General features: G+C 37.7%; 1 protein-coding gene across 2 annotated transcripts in view; it reads left to right on the plus strand.

The window, feature by feature from the left end:
* Nucleotides 1-20,186, plus strand: part of mdga2a (MAM domain containing glycosylphosphatidylinositol anchor 2a) — a 185,014-nt gene that overhangs the window by 64,009 nt on the left and 100,819 nt on the right. For both annotated transcript variants that reach the window (XM_027166342.2, XM_027166343.2), the window contains exon 3: nucleotides 13,943-14,117. In XM_027166342.2, coding sequence (XP_027022143.1) covers nucleotides 13,943-14,117 — 175 coding nt within the window. The remainder of the gene's footprint in view (nucleotides 1-13,942; nucleotides 14,118-20,186) is intronic.

Genomic DNA, 20,186 nt, shown 5'->3' on the forward strand with positions numbered 1-20,186 from the left:
GTGAGGATTATGATTCTGACATACTCAAAATCATAGGTATTCCAAAGTTAGACTGCGGTTATTAGGTTTTTTGATTTTCTCTATTGTGTTTAGCAGGGCAGAGGAAGACATGCGACTACTGTATACATGTAAGTCTGTGCTTTCACAAGGGCACTCCTGGAGTTGGTTAGAACCACAGTAGGAGCTAGTCTTGTTCATTTTTTTCTGGCCTCAATTCTTGAAATGGTGACAGTGTTCATCACTACAGCACAACAGCAGGACAGATAAAAGCCCTTTCAATGTAGTGGGATGGCAAAGAAATGGTACATGACTGCAAGCCTTGGTAGTTATCACCCACTGTTAAATGATTCTTTTTACAGTTGGGTCTGTAGTTAGTAGGGCACAGAAATAATTTCCAGAACAGTTCATAACTCATAAATGACCTCCTGCCTTTGGGGAACTTGTTCTACATAAATGGTCAAACACAAATCTAGATATGGATCTACCTTGTATGGAGAAACAATTTTAGAAACATCTCCAAACTTTGTCACCTTCAGATAACCGTGGGCCATTTTAAAGCCTGTCCAGTAAAAAGGTACATGTTGAAGAATATTACCAAAGATAGCACCAGATTTGGTAAGATGTAGGTTTTGGGCCAGTGAATAATGCAGTAGGGATTCATGCATTATATCCATCAAAGCTTTAAACATTTACCTCAGCAAATTAGCTCATCAGACTGCCCTGTGCTCCCACTCTTTTGTGTTGTGAGGGAACAGACCTATTTTACTGAATACATGTGTATAATAGCATCAGTAGTATGATCAGCACATGGGTCATTTGTGCTCTAAATAGAGCTGTGGTTGGCACTTTTACCAGCATTTAATTCTTTTCATGTATTTCAATATGCTGACACAATTAGCCAGACTCCCTTGGGTGGTCACTCTTAGATGGAGCTTCTGGATCTTGGCCAATGCCCGTGGCAGCTTTCACTGCAAGCTGTGGCCTTCCTCAATACACTGAATTTTCCTCAATACACTGAAAAGAAAAAAAAAATACTACTAATAAAAAAAAAAAAACTTTACCAGAAATTGAAGTATAAATTGCATCGAACAATTGAATTTTCTAAAGAAAATAACTTACATAATAATGTTAAAGGTTTCTATATTGTACGCTATATACAGTATGTACACTTTTTTAATCAGGTCACATGTTGTATTATATTATCCTTGCCTTACCTGGTTACACTGTAACTCTTATAAGATGTCCTCTGTTGTGCTCAGCAAGGCATCAGAAGACATGTTACTACTCCAGCAGCAGGTCAGAGGAAGGAACTATGGCTCTCCTGAGGACAGCTAGAGTTAGCGCTAGGGGTGTTGATTAGAATCACAGTAGGAGCTACAGTAGTCTAGCTCAGGTTTGCTGGGCTCAAATTTGACAAGTTGACCACAGAAAGGTTTTGTTCTTCCTACAAATAGTACATGAATCCATAAGGATATAAAAGAGTAGTTTACATTTTTTTTCTTCACAGCTGTATCGTTCATTAAGCATGCTATAAAATTAAAATATCCAGATAAAATTATCACAGCATGGTGAAATGGGTTTATATAAGTGTCTGGATTTAGAGATATAAACTCTTTTTCCAATGACCAGACTGACAAGAAACACTGTGAAGGTTTTTGCTATATTCAGAAACCAGATGAACCTCATGATCTCAGCAACCCACACACCCACAGTGTGTGTGTGTGTCTGTACAGTTTATTTATTTTCACCTGAACTTCATACAATCAAAAGATATTCAGAGTACAGACACTAGTGCAGAGACCCTTATCAAACAGTTTAGAACTTAGTTTAAGACCTTTTTTCACTTTATTTTAAGAACAACCTCAAATCATCTTGACATGGATTCCACACAGTTTTGAAAGCATTTCTTTGACATTCTGGTCCATGTTGTCATGACTGCATCACATCATTGCTGCAGGTTTATCAGCTGTACATTCATGCTGGGAATCTTTGAGAATTCTAAACCAGGAGCTCAATTCTGACCTTCCATTTTGTAGCAAGGGTCAAGATTCATCAAAACATATACATAAAACTTTATGTATAAAAAAGATACATAAAAACACTTTGGTTTTGAACAATTCTAAAAAAATATTTCATGAAAAGCAATTGAAAACAACATTAAATTGCTTCACCGTGGTCGTGTTCATGCCAGACCTGGAACACTGTTCATGAGGCGAGAACAGACCTTGCATAGGGCAATAGTCAGTCACAGGGCTCGATGCACACATTCACACAAGTGTTCACACCCAGGAGCAACTTAGAGCTATTAATCCACCTGCTGGCATGTTTTTAGGATGTGGGACCTCTCACAAAATCTTGGCCATTTGATATCCAGATACAGTAATACAGTTTAAATGTCTATTTTTAAAAATTGGTGTTTGCCACTTTAAGATATACATAAATCAATATTTAAATTTAAATAATATTGTGTCTTGTTTTCTTTTCACCTATTTTTAGTCATATACAGTATTTTACGCACCATAAGGCGCACCATATTATAAGGCGCATGCTAAAACATACGGTCTCAAAAAAGGTAACAAAAGCAAAACAGTGAGTTAAGTTGAACTTTATTCTACTATTTAACAACACACATTATTTTTTAATCAATCTTCTCCTACAAATACATCAAAGTCCTCATCTACTGTGTCTTCCTAACTTGGCGCAGTACATTTTCTTGCTTCCTCCACTTACGAACCATAGCTACATTGATGTTGAATACTTTCAGCTGCTCTATTCCCATTTACAACCTTGTAACTGATAGTCTGTAGTTTGTATTGTGCCTCGTAAGCATCTGATTTTTATTGGCGGATAGCAAACCACCTTAAGGTGCATTTACCGCCACCTACTGGACTGGAGTGTGGAGCACATAATGGTTAGGAAGAAACAAATGTTTTGCAACATACCGGTAGTTATACCTACCGGAGGCATGGCGAAGGTAAGCGTACGTACTGTACGTATTACGTAATGTTCTCTGATTGGTTTATCGCTGCCAGCGTACGTAGTGTATGTATTACGTCCCCGTGTCATCGGGAAATGGTCCGACAGTCAAGCAAGCAGAGCGCTTACCAAAGTCACACAACATTTTTACAGATTTTTTGAAACTCGGTGCACACATAAGGGCACCGGGTTAATAGGCGCACGGCCAATTTTTGAGAAAATTTAAGGCTCTTAGGTGCGGAAAATACTGTACACTGTATCTTATAGTGCGGAAAATACTGTACACATAATAGCTAATGCTGTCTAATTATTAGATAATAAAGCCACACTGTATATCAGGGCTTCACTATAAAACTTCACTATAAAATAATTCAATAATTACCTCTAATGCTGTTTACCACATAGCACATGCACATTATATCATTAAATCATTATTTACATTTTATAATGATCAGCGTATTCATTAGACAGTTTCAGATTCTCATTTTCAAAACTTTCTGACCTTATTAATGGACAATATAAGTTTGTTTTTATTGTCATTTTGATAACATATAGCTGATACTGTAAACAGTGAAATGAAAAAAATACTCCTCCAGGAACACGTTGCTATATAAAGACACAGAGCTACATAAGATAACACAGAACTAAGGGCTAAAAAGTAAACTGAATTGGAAAAAAAAAAGTAAGCTGGCTTGTAACCAGCTTCCTGAATTTTTTCTGCTGTAATAGTGTTAGGTATGTCTGGCCCACGCACCTTTATTTCCCTCTCAGCATGGCTGCAGCAATGCCCTGCTCACATGCTGGCTACAGCCTACATCTCTCTAAAGCCACCGGTGATACTATCATCCATCTGAGATATGTACAGTACACAATAGGACGATTGCACACACTCTTGCAAGGCTTTTTTAAATAGCAATTTTAAATCATTACTCATCCAACACGCTCTAGTTTCTATGTGTACAGCCATTTCAGAAAGCATGCACAGAACAGCTTATATTTCAGCCCTGGTACTCATATAATAAGGGGAAAGGAAGATAGAATAAGGGACATTTGTGTGTTTTGTCTTTCTCTCTCTCTCTCTCTCTCTCTCTCTCTCTCTCTCTCTCTCTCTCTCTCTCTCTCTCTCTCTCTCTCTCTCTCTCTCTCTCTCTCTCTCTCTCTCTCTCTCTCTCTCTCTTCAACTACCCTACATGGAATGTTTGAGGGCATAGTGTAACAACACTGCGGCACTCTGGGTAAACACCCTGCGTCCCTGTTTCAATTGTCAGCCAGGTTCAAGCAGTGGAGAGCAGCGGGTCAGCGGACAGCAATTAGTGGACACAGAGGGTAGAGCTCACACAGCTCAGTGCTGCTGGCTCAAGAGCAAACAAGGCTACAAAGCCGTTGAGTCAGTCTCTGCAGCTGCCTATGCAGTGAACGAACACTCCTTTCTTTCTCCCTATCTCACTCTCTGGACCATCACAGCCATTTTGGAATTTTTCAGATGGTCTCCTTTTCAAACACTCATTATAAACACATTCAGCCAGCCAAAGTTATGCTGAGGCTCTTGATGACAAGAATGTGTGAAATCCCATGCCATGTTCCCACTAATAGCAGGCAATGGTGTGAGAGTCAGTGTTTATTCTCTGATAATTGCAGCTTGGCCAGAAATGTTTTTTTTTTTTTTGGCCTTGTTTTTCTCTATTTTTAATTTGTCTGTGTTTTGTTTAACAAGTTTCAATTTGGCTTTCCTAAAGTATGTTAATTGCAGTTATTTTTTTTAAACAGTTGAATATGGTAATATACAGTCAAATTAAGACTTAAAATAGTGGGGTAAATGGAAATAAAGCTTTACTTTATAATGGTAGTAACCTCTTATCTTTGATTAAGGTGCAGTGGTGTATCAGGTAGCATAAGTGCTTCAGAGCTGCAAGGTTTGGTGTTCAGTCCTGAGATGAATGGTCACTTTTTTGTTCTTGCTTTGCACACAGTGTTCCAGACAGCTGGAGGTGGTATAAATGCGCTATCAGGGCTAACACTCAAAATTAAATTAACAGTGAATTTAAGGTTCCATATTTTTTTGTGTAATAAAGACCAACAGCACCACCAGTGGTTGTAAGACATATGGCAGTATGGTATGAAGAAGTGAGGCTGTAGCTGATTTCTTTCTAGATTCTAGTCATCAAGTTATTACAGAGAGTGAAACCACCTAGATTTGATCTTTGCTCATGGACTATGTTTCCACCCATTTTCAGCCTTCTAACGTATCCACAAGCAGTGATTGTCCTTTATTTCAAGTGAGAATGAGAAACTAAAAATAAACACACTTCCCAAATACAAAAAAAAAAACAACAACAAAAAAAAACCACACACACTTTTTCTATTTGGTATTAGGAGTAAATACAATATGAACTCAGTAGAGCATTTTGGAAACATTTAAAACATTATCATTAATACAGCTGCCTATCTGCCTCTAAGTGTGTGTACTCAAAAATATTATGCCACTGTTGAGCCGCTGATATAATGCATTTTAGTCCTCTTATCTAATATTCTGATCTGATATCACTGTATCTAGAAATAGACTCTGGATCAACCGTGGATCAGTTAATGCATAAGGATGGACTGTTTGTTTACTTTAACTCTTATAGGAAATTTGAGTTACGCTGATTACTTGGTTTGGCTATAGTGTTCTTGGCTTCACTTTGTTTCACAAACCTTCTTTGTGCGGTTTGGACCGAGTTTAAAAAGCAATGTGTGACCTTTGGTGTGGAGTAATCTCAGTGGGCTGTGGAAGAGATTTACTCACAGTTCGTGTCTTGGCATGTGTAGGCAACATCAATGCAGCCACGCACAGCATTTCAATTAGCTGTCCTACTGACAACGTTTTCATCTTTGAAGTTAAGCTTTTAGATACCTCTTGGTGTGAATGATACAGGAAGAGTGGTTGATATTTCTTTTTAGCATTATACTGTATTTTATTTTCTGTATTTGTATACAGTGCCACAAAGTAGCATTACACAAACCCAGAGGTAGCCTAAGATCTATAACGAGCAAGCCAGAGGAAACTGGGGATGATATAGGGAAGAAATCGTGAGGGGAAATCAGAATCAAGTGGAAACACATCCTCTTCTGGGTGACACGTAATGTCTTGTAGTACTAAGTGTGTTGAAAGGTTGTTCAGTACAAACGTACAGTACTGGTGACTTAAATAGAAAGGTTCCAGCAATATGTATGTGGGGAAAGTGTAACACGTTCAGAGTCTGATTACGCACATGCTTATGTCACGATTTTCCTTTCACAATGATTAAGTGAAGTTCATTTCCCCTGTGCCAGGTCTTCTATCGAGCATTTAGTCAAATGCCTTTAAACACAAGCACTTGCCTTTAAGACAAAAAAAAAAAATCAAAGATGCAAAATTAAGAAGAAAATGAAGAAATTGTGTTAAATATAATATAATGCATTAAGAAAAAATAAAGATACAAAAAGAAAAGAAAAAATGGTTTAACAAAAAAAATGCTGTTAAAATGCTGCCAGTCTTCCATTCTTGAGCAGCTTATAAACTAGCATTTTGTCCTGCACATCATATTAATTTGCAGTTTATTTTTCTTGGATTCTCCTACAACAAGCTGTATGCAACTCAAAAGAAGCTTCAGTATGCTACAATAAAGTCTTAAGGTGACACAGACACTGGCGCTGGACTTAAAAATGCTCCTTGCTTGATATCGCACAAGAAAAATGCTTTTTAAATTCAAGGTCAAAAATGCTGGTGACTGAGAAACATTTATTTTCTACAAACTCTACTGTGCTTTTTTTTTTTTCTACTGTAACTTTTGCTGAGCTCTCTGCATAGTGTCGAGTTATACCTGAGAGAATGAAATCCGCACCATGCAGACTTGGCTGAACTCTGAAATCCAGTTAACAGAGAGGACTGGAATAAACAGAAGAAAGTCTTTATGATTAGAGTGCAGCTGTTATGGCTACCATCAGCCATCATCCAGGTGATATAATACACTGAATCAAGGGTGAACCTTGGGCATAGACTCCTTCTGGGAAATGTTAATATAGTATTCATGTGGGAATATCTGCACAGAAGAAAATTGACTCACAAGTATAGAAGGATCCAGGAGCATCAGGATGAATCAGGCAGGTCTGTTAGGTGATAAAAGCCCCAGCAGTTGATAATGGACCTCTGAATTGCTCAAAATCAAACTAGATGTTAAAGCTGTTTGTTTGCAGATGCTATTTTTAAGACATCTGCATACTGTGATTCACAGACACATCTGTTTGTCTCTTGACTCAAATTGATTTGAAGGCATTTTAAACAAGCAAAATTCTAAAGTCAATTGACATTAAAGTTCCATAGTAAGCTGTGTGTAGGAAGTGTTGTTTACATGACTGAAGATGTGAGGAACACCAAATAAGAACTGATTTATTCATCTTACTGACTTGTGTCTGTCTTGGAGTCGCTAAAAAGTCATCAAATTAGCTGGAGAGCTAGTTTAGCCAAAATCAGTTAAGGATTTAGAAGCCTGCTAGGATTGTTAGCATCTTAGCCAGCTGATAGTACAGTATTTTCCGCACCATAAAGCGCACCGGATTATAAGGCACAGTCTCAATTACGGGTCTATTTCTGTACTTAACCCATACATAAGGCGCACCGTGTTATAAGGCGCATGCTAAAACATACAGTCTACAAAAAAGTAACAGAAGCAAAACAGTGAGGTTAGTTGAACTTTATTCTACTATTTAACAACACACACATTCATTTTTAACCAATCTTCTCCCACAAATCCATCAAAGTCCTCATCTACTGTGTCTTCCTAACTTGGCGCAGTACATTTTCTTGCTTCCCCCACTTCCGAACCATAGATACATTGATGTTGAATTCTTTCAGCTGCTCTAAATTTTTGAGAAAATTTAAGGCTCTTAGGTGCGCCTTATAGTGCGGAAAATACTGTAATTCTATTTCAGAAACATACCACTTAATACAGTATTATCTTACAGACTGTAGCAAAAACTTGTCATTACCATCAAAAAAAAAAAAAAAAAGTTCAAAACAGAGTTTGCATATTGTAAATTGGTCTAAATATCTGGCAGTATGTTTAGCTCAGTCAGCTAGCTAATGGCTAAACCTGAATACATTTACACAGGATGAATGTTGAGCTGATGTTGCAATGCTGATAGTGCTACATGTACATGTAAAAGTGAAGATGCGATAAAAATCACAAAGCTACATTAAACAACACAGAGCTAAGGACTAAAAAGTAAGTAATCCTAGCCGCATAAAGTGTATTGTGTGCAAACAGGGCATGACAAGAGACAGAGTGCAAACAGAAAATACAATACCGTACAGGACAGATATAGGATATAGTCTGTATGGACCATTGAGCAAAAAGGCTTCTTCTTGTTTATAAAAAATAAAAATAACAAAAAACAGCATTAAAGAATGTTAAAGTATAATGTGCATGCAGCATAAAAAGTGGTGATGCATATTGAGTATTAAGATTGTTAAGTTTGTCTGTGTTCAGTCCAGTTCAGTCTAGTTCTGGGAATTAAGGAATCTGTTGGCTTGATAAAAGAAACTGTTCCACTGTCTGGTTGTGAGGGCACAAAGGCTTCAGTACCTTTTTCCAGACAGCATGTGGGTGAAGAGTTTGTGTGATGGGTGTGTGGGGTCATCTACAAAGCTTTTGGCTTTTGCTGATAGAGGGAAGAGAGACTCCGATGATCTCAGCTGTCATCAATATCCTTCTGCTGGATCTTGCGGCCCGAGATGGTGCAATTCCCAATCCGGTGTAAGGATCTGGCTAATTGAGTTAGCTTGAATCCTCGCAAGTTTTCCCCAAAGAAGATAAAAAGGAAAATGTGAATAAACCATACAGACATTAAAGGAAGAATGCTCCTTGTTTAATATATTGCTGAAAACCACAGTTGATTTAAAGTTTGTACAACTATCTGTATCATAATATACAGTACATATCATACACAACCCCAAAAGCCTGGGACTTAGCGTGTACACTCATTAATCCGGGGAAAAAGCCAGAGAGAGAGGGGAACTGGGATGGCAACCCATCTGTCCCCACAATAACATGTCATCATTACATCAGGCAGTGATGCAGCTACTCGGGATGCATGGTCAGGTTGGATGGTGGGAGATGCGCTTTCATCAGCCATCAAAGAATATAGAGAAGCAGCTGCAATCAAAAGCATTTGGCACCTGAATTGTAGACTTTTTGGCAGAAACATACATTATGATTGGGATGACAATTTGCATATATTGTCTTTTAGTCACCTTTTTTTTTAAAATTAATTAATTTTACTCAGAAAAGAACTGTTAGAATGAACCTGTACTGTAAAGAGAGTACATGGAGTTGTGTTACTTTCCAGACATGTTCTGGATATGTCTTGAAACCTATTTTGGTGTGTAGATAGAGGGAAAAAACTGAATATCCATTTAAAAAATCACAGTGTATTAGGATTCACCTAATGGTATAGCCAAAGTATATTTGCTTGATATATTGCCTCACTTTACACAAAGGAAGTGGAAATGGATGGAAAATATAAATCAGTATAGCAGTCTTTTTTGTGATTGTGTGGAGATGGGTTACAGTTCAGTCAAACAGCAAACATAAGTCAATAAACTTTCCATTTCATAATTTATTTAGGCTGCACATTCAGAGAAATAGTGTTCTCTATAGTGGATGTTATAAGGCTCAAATGTACAGTAATTGACTCCCCTATGGCTGGAAATCGATCACCTGCCGTGCTGGGTCTTAGTGTATTCTGGAAATTAAAAACAAAAACAAAAAAAAAACAGTGGTAAACACAAGTCAAATGTAACGGATGTTCAGCAATTTGCAGCACAGACAATCCATAATTTCTGAGTGCTCAGGAGATTACAATATGAAGAAGCAGTGATATGAGCAATGTTTCATTTCTGTTTATTGCTTATTAGTTGTTTATAGTTTTTTCAATCAAAACAAGACAGCAGGATTAATGAATGTTAGGCTATTAAGAAACAAGTCAAGAGCATGATTTGGCATTCTCCCAGCCTCTTGTACACTGCTTTACACTGCGACATGACATACTTAAAAATGCTGGAAGATTCACACATTTGTGAGCAGAATATCATCCTCTTCCATGTGCAGCCGTCTTTTTTCTATTTTCATCCGAGGTGATATTTCTATCTAATTTGGTACTGGATATATGAGAATGTAATAATCACATCAAACATAATGTAATTTCCATTTCATGGGCTGCTAACCTCATCCCATGATATACTACAATTCCAGGAATTCATAGTAGCTGGACAGACTGCAGCACCAAAATGGTATCAGCCTTGCTTTTTGATGGAGGTGAGTAGATTTCACGAGGCTGTCATTTTCCTGTAGCGAATCAGATGCACAAGTGTGACTTGAAGCAGATGGACAGAAACGCATGCATGCATGCTGCCATCGAGACCAGCTGGACAGAAGTCTGACTATGACTCGATTTGGCCTTTTACTTTTGTATCCATGATTACTATGTTGGCATTTGTGCAGATTGCATCATGACGCTACAAGGTTGCTCCAATAGAAAAACAGTCAAAACACCCAGCAGTTGCTGAGCAGGGCATGAATTTGTTAAGTCCAGAGAGATGGGGCTAATGACTTGGGCAGACTCCAAAGTGCCTGTAGATGTGAAAGCTCTTATTGGCTAGGGGGCATGCAGGCCCACCCTCCACTTGTTTAGTCTTTCCCCCAGACCATTTCAAGCCTCTGCTTTTCCACCCATCCACCCCTCTGTTCAGGACGGGCAGCTCCATTCATTCCGTAAATCTTAGGTAGAATGCCTTGAAAAAAAAAAACCCAATGAAATAGAGAAGTGTGCAGTCAAACAGCATATTCTTTATTAATATTAAGTCCAGTCACTGTAATTCAGTACGTCAGACTACAAAAGGCTTAGCAGGCCATTTTGGTGGTGTTGAGATAAGTGCATGCTTAAAGGAATCTTGTTTGACATTGGAGCAACACTCACCTGATCACTGGCAGCATGGACCTGCCACACAACATTCTTTTTCAAATTAATGATAGAAATTTGGAAAAACTGGAAATTCACAGCATCAATTAGAATTACATTCACAGCATGTAATCTTGTGAAATTTTAGGTTTTCTGGGAAAAAAATCCAAGCTACTACCAGAAGAAGATTTTCATAATGTGGGTTATGCTGCATCGTTCTCCACTGCACCGTTTAATCTCACAGTTCTCACAGTGAGTGCCATTCAGAGAGAATTCAGGACTGCACCCTGCTTCGCAGAAAGCACTGTTTAGTACAGGCTTCATCACATTAACCGACGCAATCTCACAGCACTCTGCTGGCTATACTTCAGAGATAGCTCTGTTCATATATGATGATATTATGCACCTACATGAACTAGCCTGATAACTGTAACTAGCTAGGTGATATCAAAAAGAAGAAAATTATCACGTCTGGTCACTTCAGATTTTTGTTACATGATATATGTATTTTATTATTTGTTCTCTGGGTATTTTAGTACCTAAAATAATGTTGTTTTTCTTCAGTCTGTGTTAGCATGCTAGTCATCACAGTATGACTCACTCTAGTTTGATATACTGTTATTCAGTTTAAAATACAGAAATACAGAAAAATAAGCCAACATCTCACGGTCCTTACTAGCCAGCTGTTATGAGTTTAGCTAAACAACATCATTAGTAAATTGGATGACTATCGTTCAGTAGCTTCATAAAAACTTGTAGAACAAATACATGCTTTTCCCATTCAGCTAGAAAGGAAATAATAAATAACACTGCAACACCGGTAAATGTTTTTTCTCCTCCTATAGTATGGTATCAGTAATGCTCAGACCTTTTTGTTTTGTTCTTACTCTTTTAATTTTGCTTTCCCCAGATTACATATAAAAGCTGGTATGATGTGAATAGTAATGAAATGCTTAATAAAATATGTTCGTAAACGTGGTGGTTGAAGAGAGTTTCACGACTGAAAGTATATGCAATCTGCATAGCTCAGTATGTCTGAATAATTTAAGTTTAAGGTTATGGTTAGGGGTCGATGCACTTTGCAAATCACTGACCTAAGCAAGGAACTAAAAAGAAAAAAGCAGGAGAAATGCAGTAGCAGAAAAATGAGGATTATATGACTATTTATACACAAACAATTTCTGACAGTTCAACAATAAAATGGATTTAAAATCATTCTAGTGGGTAAAATGTGGTTTATAAAAAAATCTCCATAGGGCATCGCTTAGCTACACAACACACAATTGACAACAATCAGAATAAATATTTGTTTAAAGCCAAAAAGTAGGATAATAATTTCATCCATTAACAATGATCCCAAAGCAACCTTATTACATTGTTGAAATGAAAACAGATGGTCCAAGAGTTGGCTAGACATATGTACTGTATACCTTCTGGGTAGTCACAAGGTACTAACTATTAATTAGAGGCTGGAAGATAGACACCTGACTGCTGTGCTTAGCCAATTAGCCAGTAATATTTGGCCTGTCCTCTTTTTGGTGTGCTTATTTGTGGCAGGGAGAAGGTGCGTAAGGTGAGAATATTAGAAGAAATCAAACAATCATCATCAGAATTCAAGGCAGATGACAATTGATCACAATATAAATGTAAACAAAGCACATGGACTTGATTCAAAACAACAACACGTGCAGGGCTTCTAAAAAACTTGGAACCGTGACATGAACTGAGTGGAGAGATTCGTACAGCCGTAGAACTGTTTAAGTTGCCGATGGATTACAGTATCTTACCAAAATAAAGCAGAATGATTTCTTCCTGATGGTCAGAAGTCACTAGGGTCCATTTTGGGTCACTACTAGATCAAATCACATGTGGATTTTATACTTTAGGACAAGACAGTAAGTTTAACACAAGTGTTGGCTATTTGCAAGCTATGACCGACAAAGATGATGGGATAATATAGTACTGATCTCTATACCATACAAAAGTGTAAGCAATTCACCAGGATGCAGAACAATTTTTGGCAGTTCATTCATCCATATTCATATCTCTTTATTCACTGTAACTTTCATGTCAAGCTGTAAGTAAGAAGAACAGAATTTGTGACATAGGTGACAGCTGAATGTTTAACAAACCAAGAAAACTACCGGGGCACTAGAAAAAAATAAATGATGGAAAGTCAGTTAAAGACTTAGTATGTCATCTCATCTGACATACGAAGCTTATATAACCGTACTGTATATACATTGAGTAGATAAGACAATCGGTTTCTTTAGCTGGTGTATGAAAGACATATTCTCGAACTGCTGCTAACATTCCTGTCATAATGAATACAGGTCAAGTTCAGAATGCTTGTTGAGACGGTAAAATGCTGAAAACAAAGGTTTTGGAAAACCCGACGCCACAGCAGTAGCATCCACACAGTTACTCTTGTAGTGAGTTGCTGTGAGAATATTTACATTAAGGTGAAATTTGGATTCCTTACATAATGAATGCTTTCTGTCAAAACAGTTATCTCAGAAGATGTTTGTTATTTGTTATTTTTGGGAAGTCATAAAACATGAATATGAACAAATAAATCAAATTTTAGCCACATACTTAAAATGCAACCATACAGACCTGCCACAGGTGACGATTTCTCTGAGGAAAAAAAAAATCATATTCATCTTTTTATGGTTCCCATTGCTATACAAATCTTCTTTACACCATTGGTATTAATAAAATATTAATATTAAAATTTAACATTTAGCTGCATTTATTGAATTTTATTAAAATTGTTGAGCAGAGGACATTTTACCCCAAGGTTCATGTTACCTCCTGTCACATTAAAATAATAATAAAAAAAAACATAGAATTATGAAGCTTTGCTGAAACCTACTCAAAGCGCACATATCCCTCTTTGTAGTAAAATGCTTCTTTGTACAGAAACCACTGCAAAACTTGATTTCAGTTTGTCTGATGATTTGTTATTATATTTCTGTTTTTCTGGTAGATTCGATGGACTAAGACAGCAGGCAGTGTTTCAGACCGTTTTCAGGATTCAAGTGTCTTTAATGAGACACTTCACATCGCTAAGATCCAGCGGCACCAAGGTGGTCGCTATTACTGCAAGGCTGAAAATGGCCTCGGCTCGCCAGCGATTAAGTCGATCAGAGTGGATGTCTACTGTGAGTATTCCTTGCATTCAATGACTACAGTATGTACAGTATGTGCATACTGTATGTATATACATTGTGTATGTGTATATTCAGGATTTCAGCCATATAAGACAGCACTTAACATGGACGGCAGCAATATTCATTAGCAATGCATTTATTCTGGCATTGATTACTGATTGACTTCTTTAGGTTACACATTGCATTTCCTCAAAGGCTTTGCCCTTACTTCTCGACATCTGCAATTCATATCGATTTGTTTATTTGCTACATCGGTGCCATCAGTGTAACAGTTGATTGTATTTGTCAGGGATAAATGTTTGAACAACAAATAAATTCAAAAGCTAAGTGTATTATAGTATGTTATACTTGTGAGAATCACTAACAGACTGTTTAAAACAGTTTATCGGTGCATTTTTCTGTTGTATTCTTTATTTAAAGCCTATCCTAAACTAGTGCAGAGCCTGCAGTGCAGTAAGTTTCCCAAAAGTACTATAGCACAAAAATCAGCATAAGATGGTGTCATAAAATAAGTGAAAAAATCTTGAGTAGTCTTTCTTTATATGTGTTTAATTCTCACATGGATGGGATTTTAGCTGATAACAAAGCAGTAAAAGTCATTACAGCACTTCACATTTTAACTGTATGGTCTTTGTAAGATATATAGTATATGATATGTACACCTTATATATTAAAGTGTCCTTAGAGGGAAGCATCATTATAGAGTTTGATCACAGAGATTGATCACTTTTATCCTGCGGTGAAACATTTCTCTCCCCATGGGAATGGTCTTTTGCAGGATGACTGCAAATCCCCTCCTCAGGGCATGGGCTTAAAAATAAAGAAAATCATATGCTATGGAAGGCAGGGATTTATCTATTTATGGCTTGGGTTATATTTGATGTGTTTATAGCTGGCATGACGGGATGATATATGCATATTATAAGCAGGTAAAAAATCTAAAACGATGCATTTGTTACATTCAGTTGCTTCTGTGAAATCTTCACTCAAACCCGTTCATGCTGTGTGACACTTTCTGTCATCAACTACTGAGAGAAAAAAAAAATCTTCACTTTGAATTGAAGCTTTGGTGGATGTTTGGACTGCACTTAATAACTCTCTGAAAGCCAATCATCAAGAACCAGTGGAGTAGCTTTTCTGTGGATGAATATCAGGACCCTAAATACATCACCTCCAGTTAAGTGGTTGAGAACTGAGTGCATTCAAAATATCATGTTTCTTGCTTCTGATGCAATTCAGCAGCCTCTTTTCATTTCCTTGGCACTCAGTTTTCCAATACACTTTGTTTTGGTCTGTAGTTGTTCCTTTGAAGAAGTGAATCATCACTGAAAACGCTATACATGGATGAAAAACGTCAATTTTATAGCTGTAATGTTTATTACAAACTTTTCTTGTGAGCTTTAAGGCTTATATGTGTAGTAAAGAAACTACTGATTAAATTTGATGTACAAGTTGATGCTAAAATCTCCAATAAGAGGAGTGAATGCATTAACACATGTCTCACGGATACTGTATACACCTGATGCAGTGCACTTTTACAGGTTGCACTGTTAAACTGTAATTATTCATTCATTCATTCATTTTCTACCGCTTATCCGAACTTCTCGGGTCATCGGGCATCAAGGCAGGATACACCCTGGACGGAATGCCAACCCATCACAGGGCACACACACACTCTCATTCACTCACACACTTATACACTACGAACAATTTTTCCAGAGATGCCAATCAACCTACCATGCATGTCTTTGGACTGGGGGAGGAAACCGGAGCACCAGGAGGAAACCCCCGAGGCACGGGGAGAACATGCAAACTCCACACACACAAGGCGGAGGCAGGAATCGAACCCCCAACCCTGGAGGTGTGAGGCGAACGTGCTAACCACTAAGCCACCGTTCCCCCCATCTGTAATCATAATAATATTATTTTAATGTACAATGCATTATAATATGAATTATAAAAAATGACACTAAAATGTAAAGATCTTGACCATAAAAATGACATGTATACCAGGCAAATTTTACACTTCACAAATAATTTTAAAGGTAATGATATGATTTTAACAAGTTTACATGATCCTATTAATTGCTGTATGTAGCATATTTTCCTTTGTGTAGAAAGAATTTCTCTAACTTAACAGAAGACTGGTTACCATAAAACCCTGTTTAGGCACACTGTAGTTTCTAACTTAGCAAGTCAGTTGTGAAACACAATTTTGAAAATGTACTGTGCAGTAGGTCAGAATAAACTTGTTGGAATGGGGGTGGAAAAATAACAGTTCAGTCCACGTTTTTGCTAGTTTAGTCTAACAACTGTTTGCGTTTTCCATTGATATCCAGGCAACAATAGGCAACAGAAGTCATAGAGCAAAAATTGCACCTTCCATTTTCACCCTGTTGCCTGTTTTGCAAAAGTATGAGTTTTGAGAAAGCCGAGTTTCAATGTTTCAATCACATGATGATCCAGCACCTAGTATTGTTTATTTTTAGATCTCTGGGAAGAAGCAATAGAAAAGTTTGAAGAAATAGATAACAGTTGTTGTTTAAACTTACACTTCAGCTTTGCCTTTGGCCTTGGCATTCGTACACCACGTATTTTCCACTAGTTATGGGTTTATGTTGAACATCTTGCAGAAATGCAGCTTTTCCCCCCAGAGATGCATTGAAGCAGTCACCCAGTGGTGAAGGTAATTGATGGGTCTTTACTAGTTCCCACTATTTTTAGTGTTTTAGTGCTGCAAAGCCTTGATTGCTAATTAGCATTGTAATTGCTACTTTGGACACTGGAGCACATAACATTTACGGCTTGGAAACATTAATGTTGCTGAACCTTCCCTTTGTTGCTATGGCACTCTTACTGTCTTTGTGAACGTGCCTAAAATGCGAGTGCAATCTGCCAGTGTTGGATGGACAGTTCCATTAGGTGAAAGCTCTTCTAGATAGACAGATAGTGAGACACCAGATTAGGTGCAGATGTGCAAGAGGAGGCAGTCATCAGAGCAGAAATACATAAATTAATAAATAACTAGTATGGAAAATCTTTTAAAGATTCCATCTCTCACTTCTTCTCCTGCTCACATGGTGTGATTGGCTAACTTTCTCTGTTCCAAAGGATTTATGTGCTCGAATTCTATGGAATAAGAGGACAAAGAAGTCATCCTAAATAGAATTCATACCCGAAATGAAACCAGCCCTAGGGCCTTTCTCACAGATCTGAGAGAACAAGATAAGCATGAGCATTATGACTGAAGCTCCTTGAAGCCAGTCAGGCAAAGCCGTTGGGAGTAATCGGCACACTGCTGATCCAGCTCTACCCGATCTGCTATAGCAGCTTGGTGGTGGGATATGGATTGCGCAATAGAATGAATTTTTGAGGTAATTTCCCTGGACACTTTACCCAAGTGGCCTCTGAGCCCAGAGCTGCCCTGGTGAGTGCAAAATCTCTGAATCCTCAGTAATTAATGAGAATTGCTCTTCTCAGTGGCGCAGGAGTGCTGATATTGCCTACACTTTCACTGATACACTTTCAGACCATCTTGAACACTTTTCTTTTTTTTTTCTTTTACTTTTTATACTCAACGCCTTAAGTGTCTTTAAGTCTTTTATAAGATTCAAGATAAACAGCTTCTGTCTGTTTGTAGATAAGCAGTGTGCTATTGCACTGTAGGACATTTTCACAGAATGGTTATTTATGTAAACAACATTAATCTAGGTAATTTCTCCTCTCCTCCTTCAGTGGACCAGCGAATTCATTGAAGTGGTTTCACTAGTGTAAGCAACATCTTTGAAATTTAATGGTTTTCCTGCTATATGTTCCATCATTAAACCTGCACAGCAGAGAGAAAATAACAGAAGCCCTGTGTTCAGCCCACTTCAACTATACACTATAGGATTTCTGCAGGATGTACATCTTCTAACGGCAGCAACTCAATCTGTTCGATTTTAAAAAAAAAAAAAAAGGTTGGGTACCAGTGTTTTAACATCTTATCGGTATTGTTGTGCACAAACTTTAGAAATTAAAGTAGTGGAAAAAGGAATGGCATATTTATATAGATTAATCTTTTGCGGTCATGAACATCCACAGTCTTTCCCTAGCGTCATTTTAATTGACTACCTACAAGGTTGCACTTTCGGCTCTTCGTTTTTTTTCTGGAGAACCGGATGTGTAATATGATGAAATTCTGGTCACACCGTAGCAAAGACCAGTGTGTTGACCAGTATGCCATAACCAGAGCACATAGCAATTTATTTCTTATTATTGTTTTTGTAATAGATACAGAATTAAATACATTAAGACAAATGGACAAATTTATTAAAGACAAATGGACAATTTTTGCATAATTGAAGCCTTAAAAGACATCATGAATTGAATAAACGTTTAGTTCATCCATCCATTCTCTGTACCGCTTATCTAACACAGTGCCAAGACCAACCCAGAGTCTCTCCCAGGGCACAAAGGGCACAAGCCGTAGGACACCATGGATGGGGTGTCAACCCATTACAGGGCACAATTGCACACACATCCAATTCAGCCGACAACGCCATCGAGCCTTTAGCCTAGGGAAGGAAACCGGAGTGCCCAGAGGATATCCAGTGTCCTCCCAACCCTGAACATGGAGAGAAGATGTAAATTCTGTGCACGCGAACAAAGGCAGCAATCGAATCCCCAACCTGGAGGTTCAAGGCAAATGCTACTCAGCCACCCATTTAGTTCACATTTAAATCCTTTCTGAAAGAATTCTTCATGGTTTTAATATAAATTGTAGTCTTTGGTTAAATAATACATGCTGTAGCCATTGCAGTCACCAGAAACAGCTTGACCTCAAAGCGCTGTTGTGGATCATTCATATCTCTTTGTTATATAGCACTTAAAAAAAATATATTAGTTTTTCTTGGAATTAAAGCATTTACGTCGGTATACAAGTCGTTTTGAGTTAGTTGTTGCTATAGAAACGATGTTTCAGTGAGCACATTCATACCTGCCTGTGAAATGTCTTTCAGCTTGCTTGAGTGTTAGAGGCATACTGTAATAGAAAATTAATCAGCACCTAAACACGTTAAAAAAATAAATAAATAAACCCATACAACACATCAAGAACTCTGCACAAGAAAAATATTCACTAATGCGCAACACACTCAGCAACCCTGCATAGCTCGATAGAAATGGATGGATGGATGGATGGATGGATGGATGGATGGATGGATGGATGGATGGATGGATGGATGGATGGATGGATGGATGGATGGATGGATGGATGGATGGATGGATGGATGGATGGATGGATGGCTTTACAGCCAGATGATGACAAAAGAACACAGAACATAAAATACCCAGTATTAACAACCTCATTTCACATACCTCACATATTTACATATTAACAGTGCAGACACGGAACATCATAACAATAATTGCCATGTTCACATTAAGCCAGATTTGGGTTTACATTTTCAGAAACAATTTTGTGAAAAACAGACATATTTGGAAACTGAATCTCCTAAAAGGTTTGAATTAAATAGTGATACAGAACTGGAGAAGTAGGAAAATACACAATAAAACACATTAAGAACTGAGGAAAAAATAGCATATAAGCAGTGCTTGTCATGCTGGGAACCATGAATGCATGCCATGAGATTATTATACAATTGCCTTGTAAAAAAAAAATAATAATAATAATAATGTGCCTAAAATTAAGCAGAAAATGAAATAAAAATGTTGAATGGTGCATTGCAACTGGATCATTATTTTTATGGAGACATTCTGTGCTATTATCTATTATTTATATTCTAAAGCAGGGTGACACAATAGAAAACACACGCGGGACCTGATACCAATCAGGAAAAAAAAGCAAGCCTTTATCGGTCACATATACATTATAGCACAGTAAAATACTTTTCTTCACATATCTCAGCTTGTTAGGAAGCTGAGCACAGGGTCAGCTATGATATAGTTCCCCTGTAGCAGATGAGGTTAAAGGCCTGGTGGTGCTGGGACTTAAATCCCCAACCTTCTGATCAGTAACCCTGAGCCACCACCATTCCATCAAAACGTGGGTGTGTTCAC

The sequence above is a fragment of the Tachysurus fulvidraco genome, chromosome 16 (assembly GCF_022655615.1).
Source record: "Tachysurus fulvidraco isolate hzauxx_2018 chromosome 16, HZAU_PFXX_2.0, whole genome shotgun sequence".
NCBI classification, from domain to species: Eukaryota; Metazoa; Chordata; class Actinopteri; order Siluriformes; family Bagridae; genus Tachysurus; species Tachysurus fulvidraco.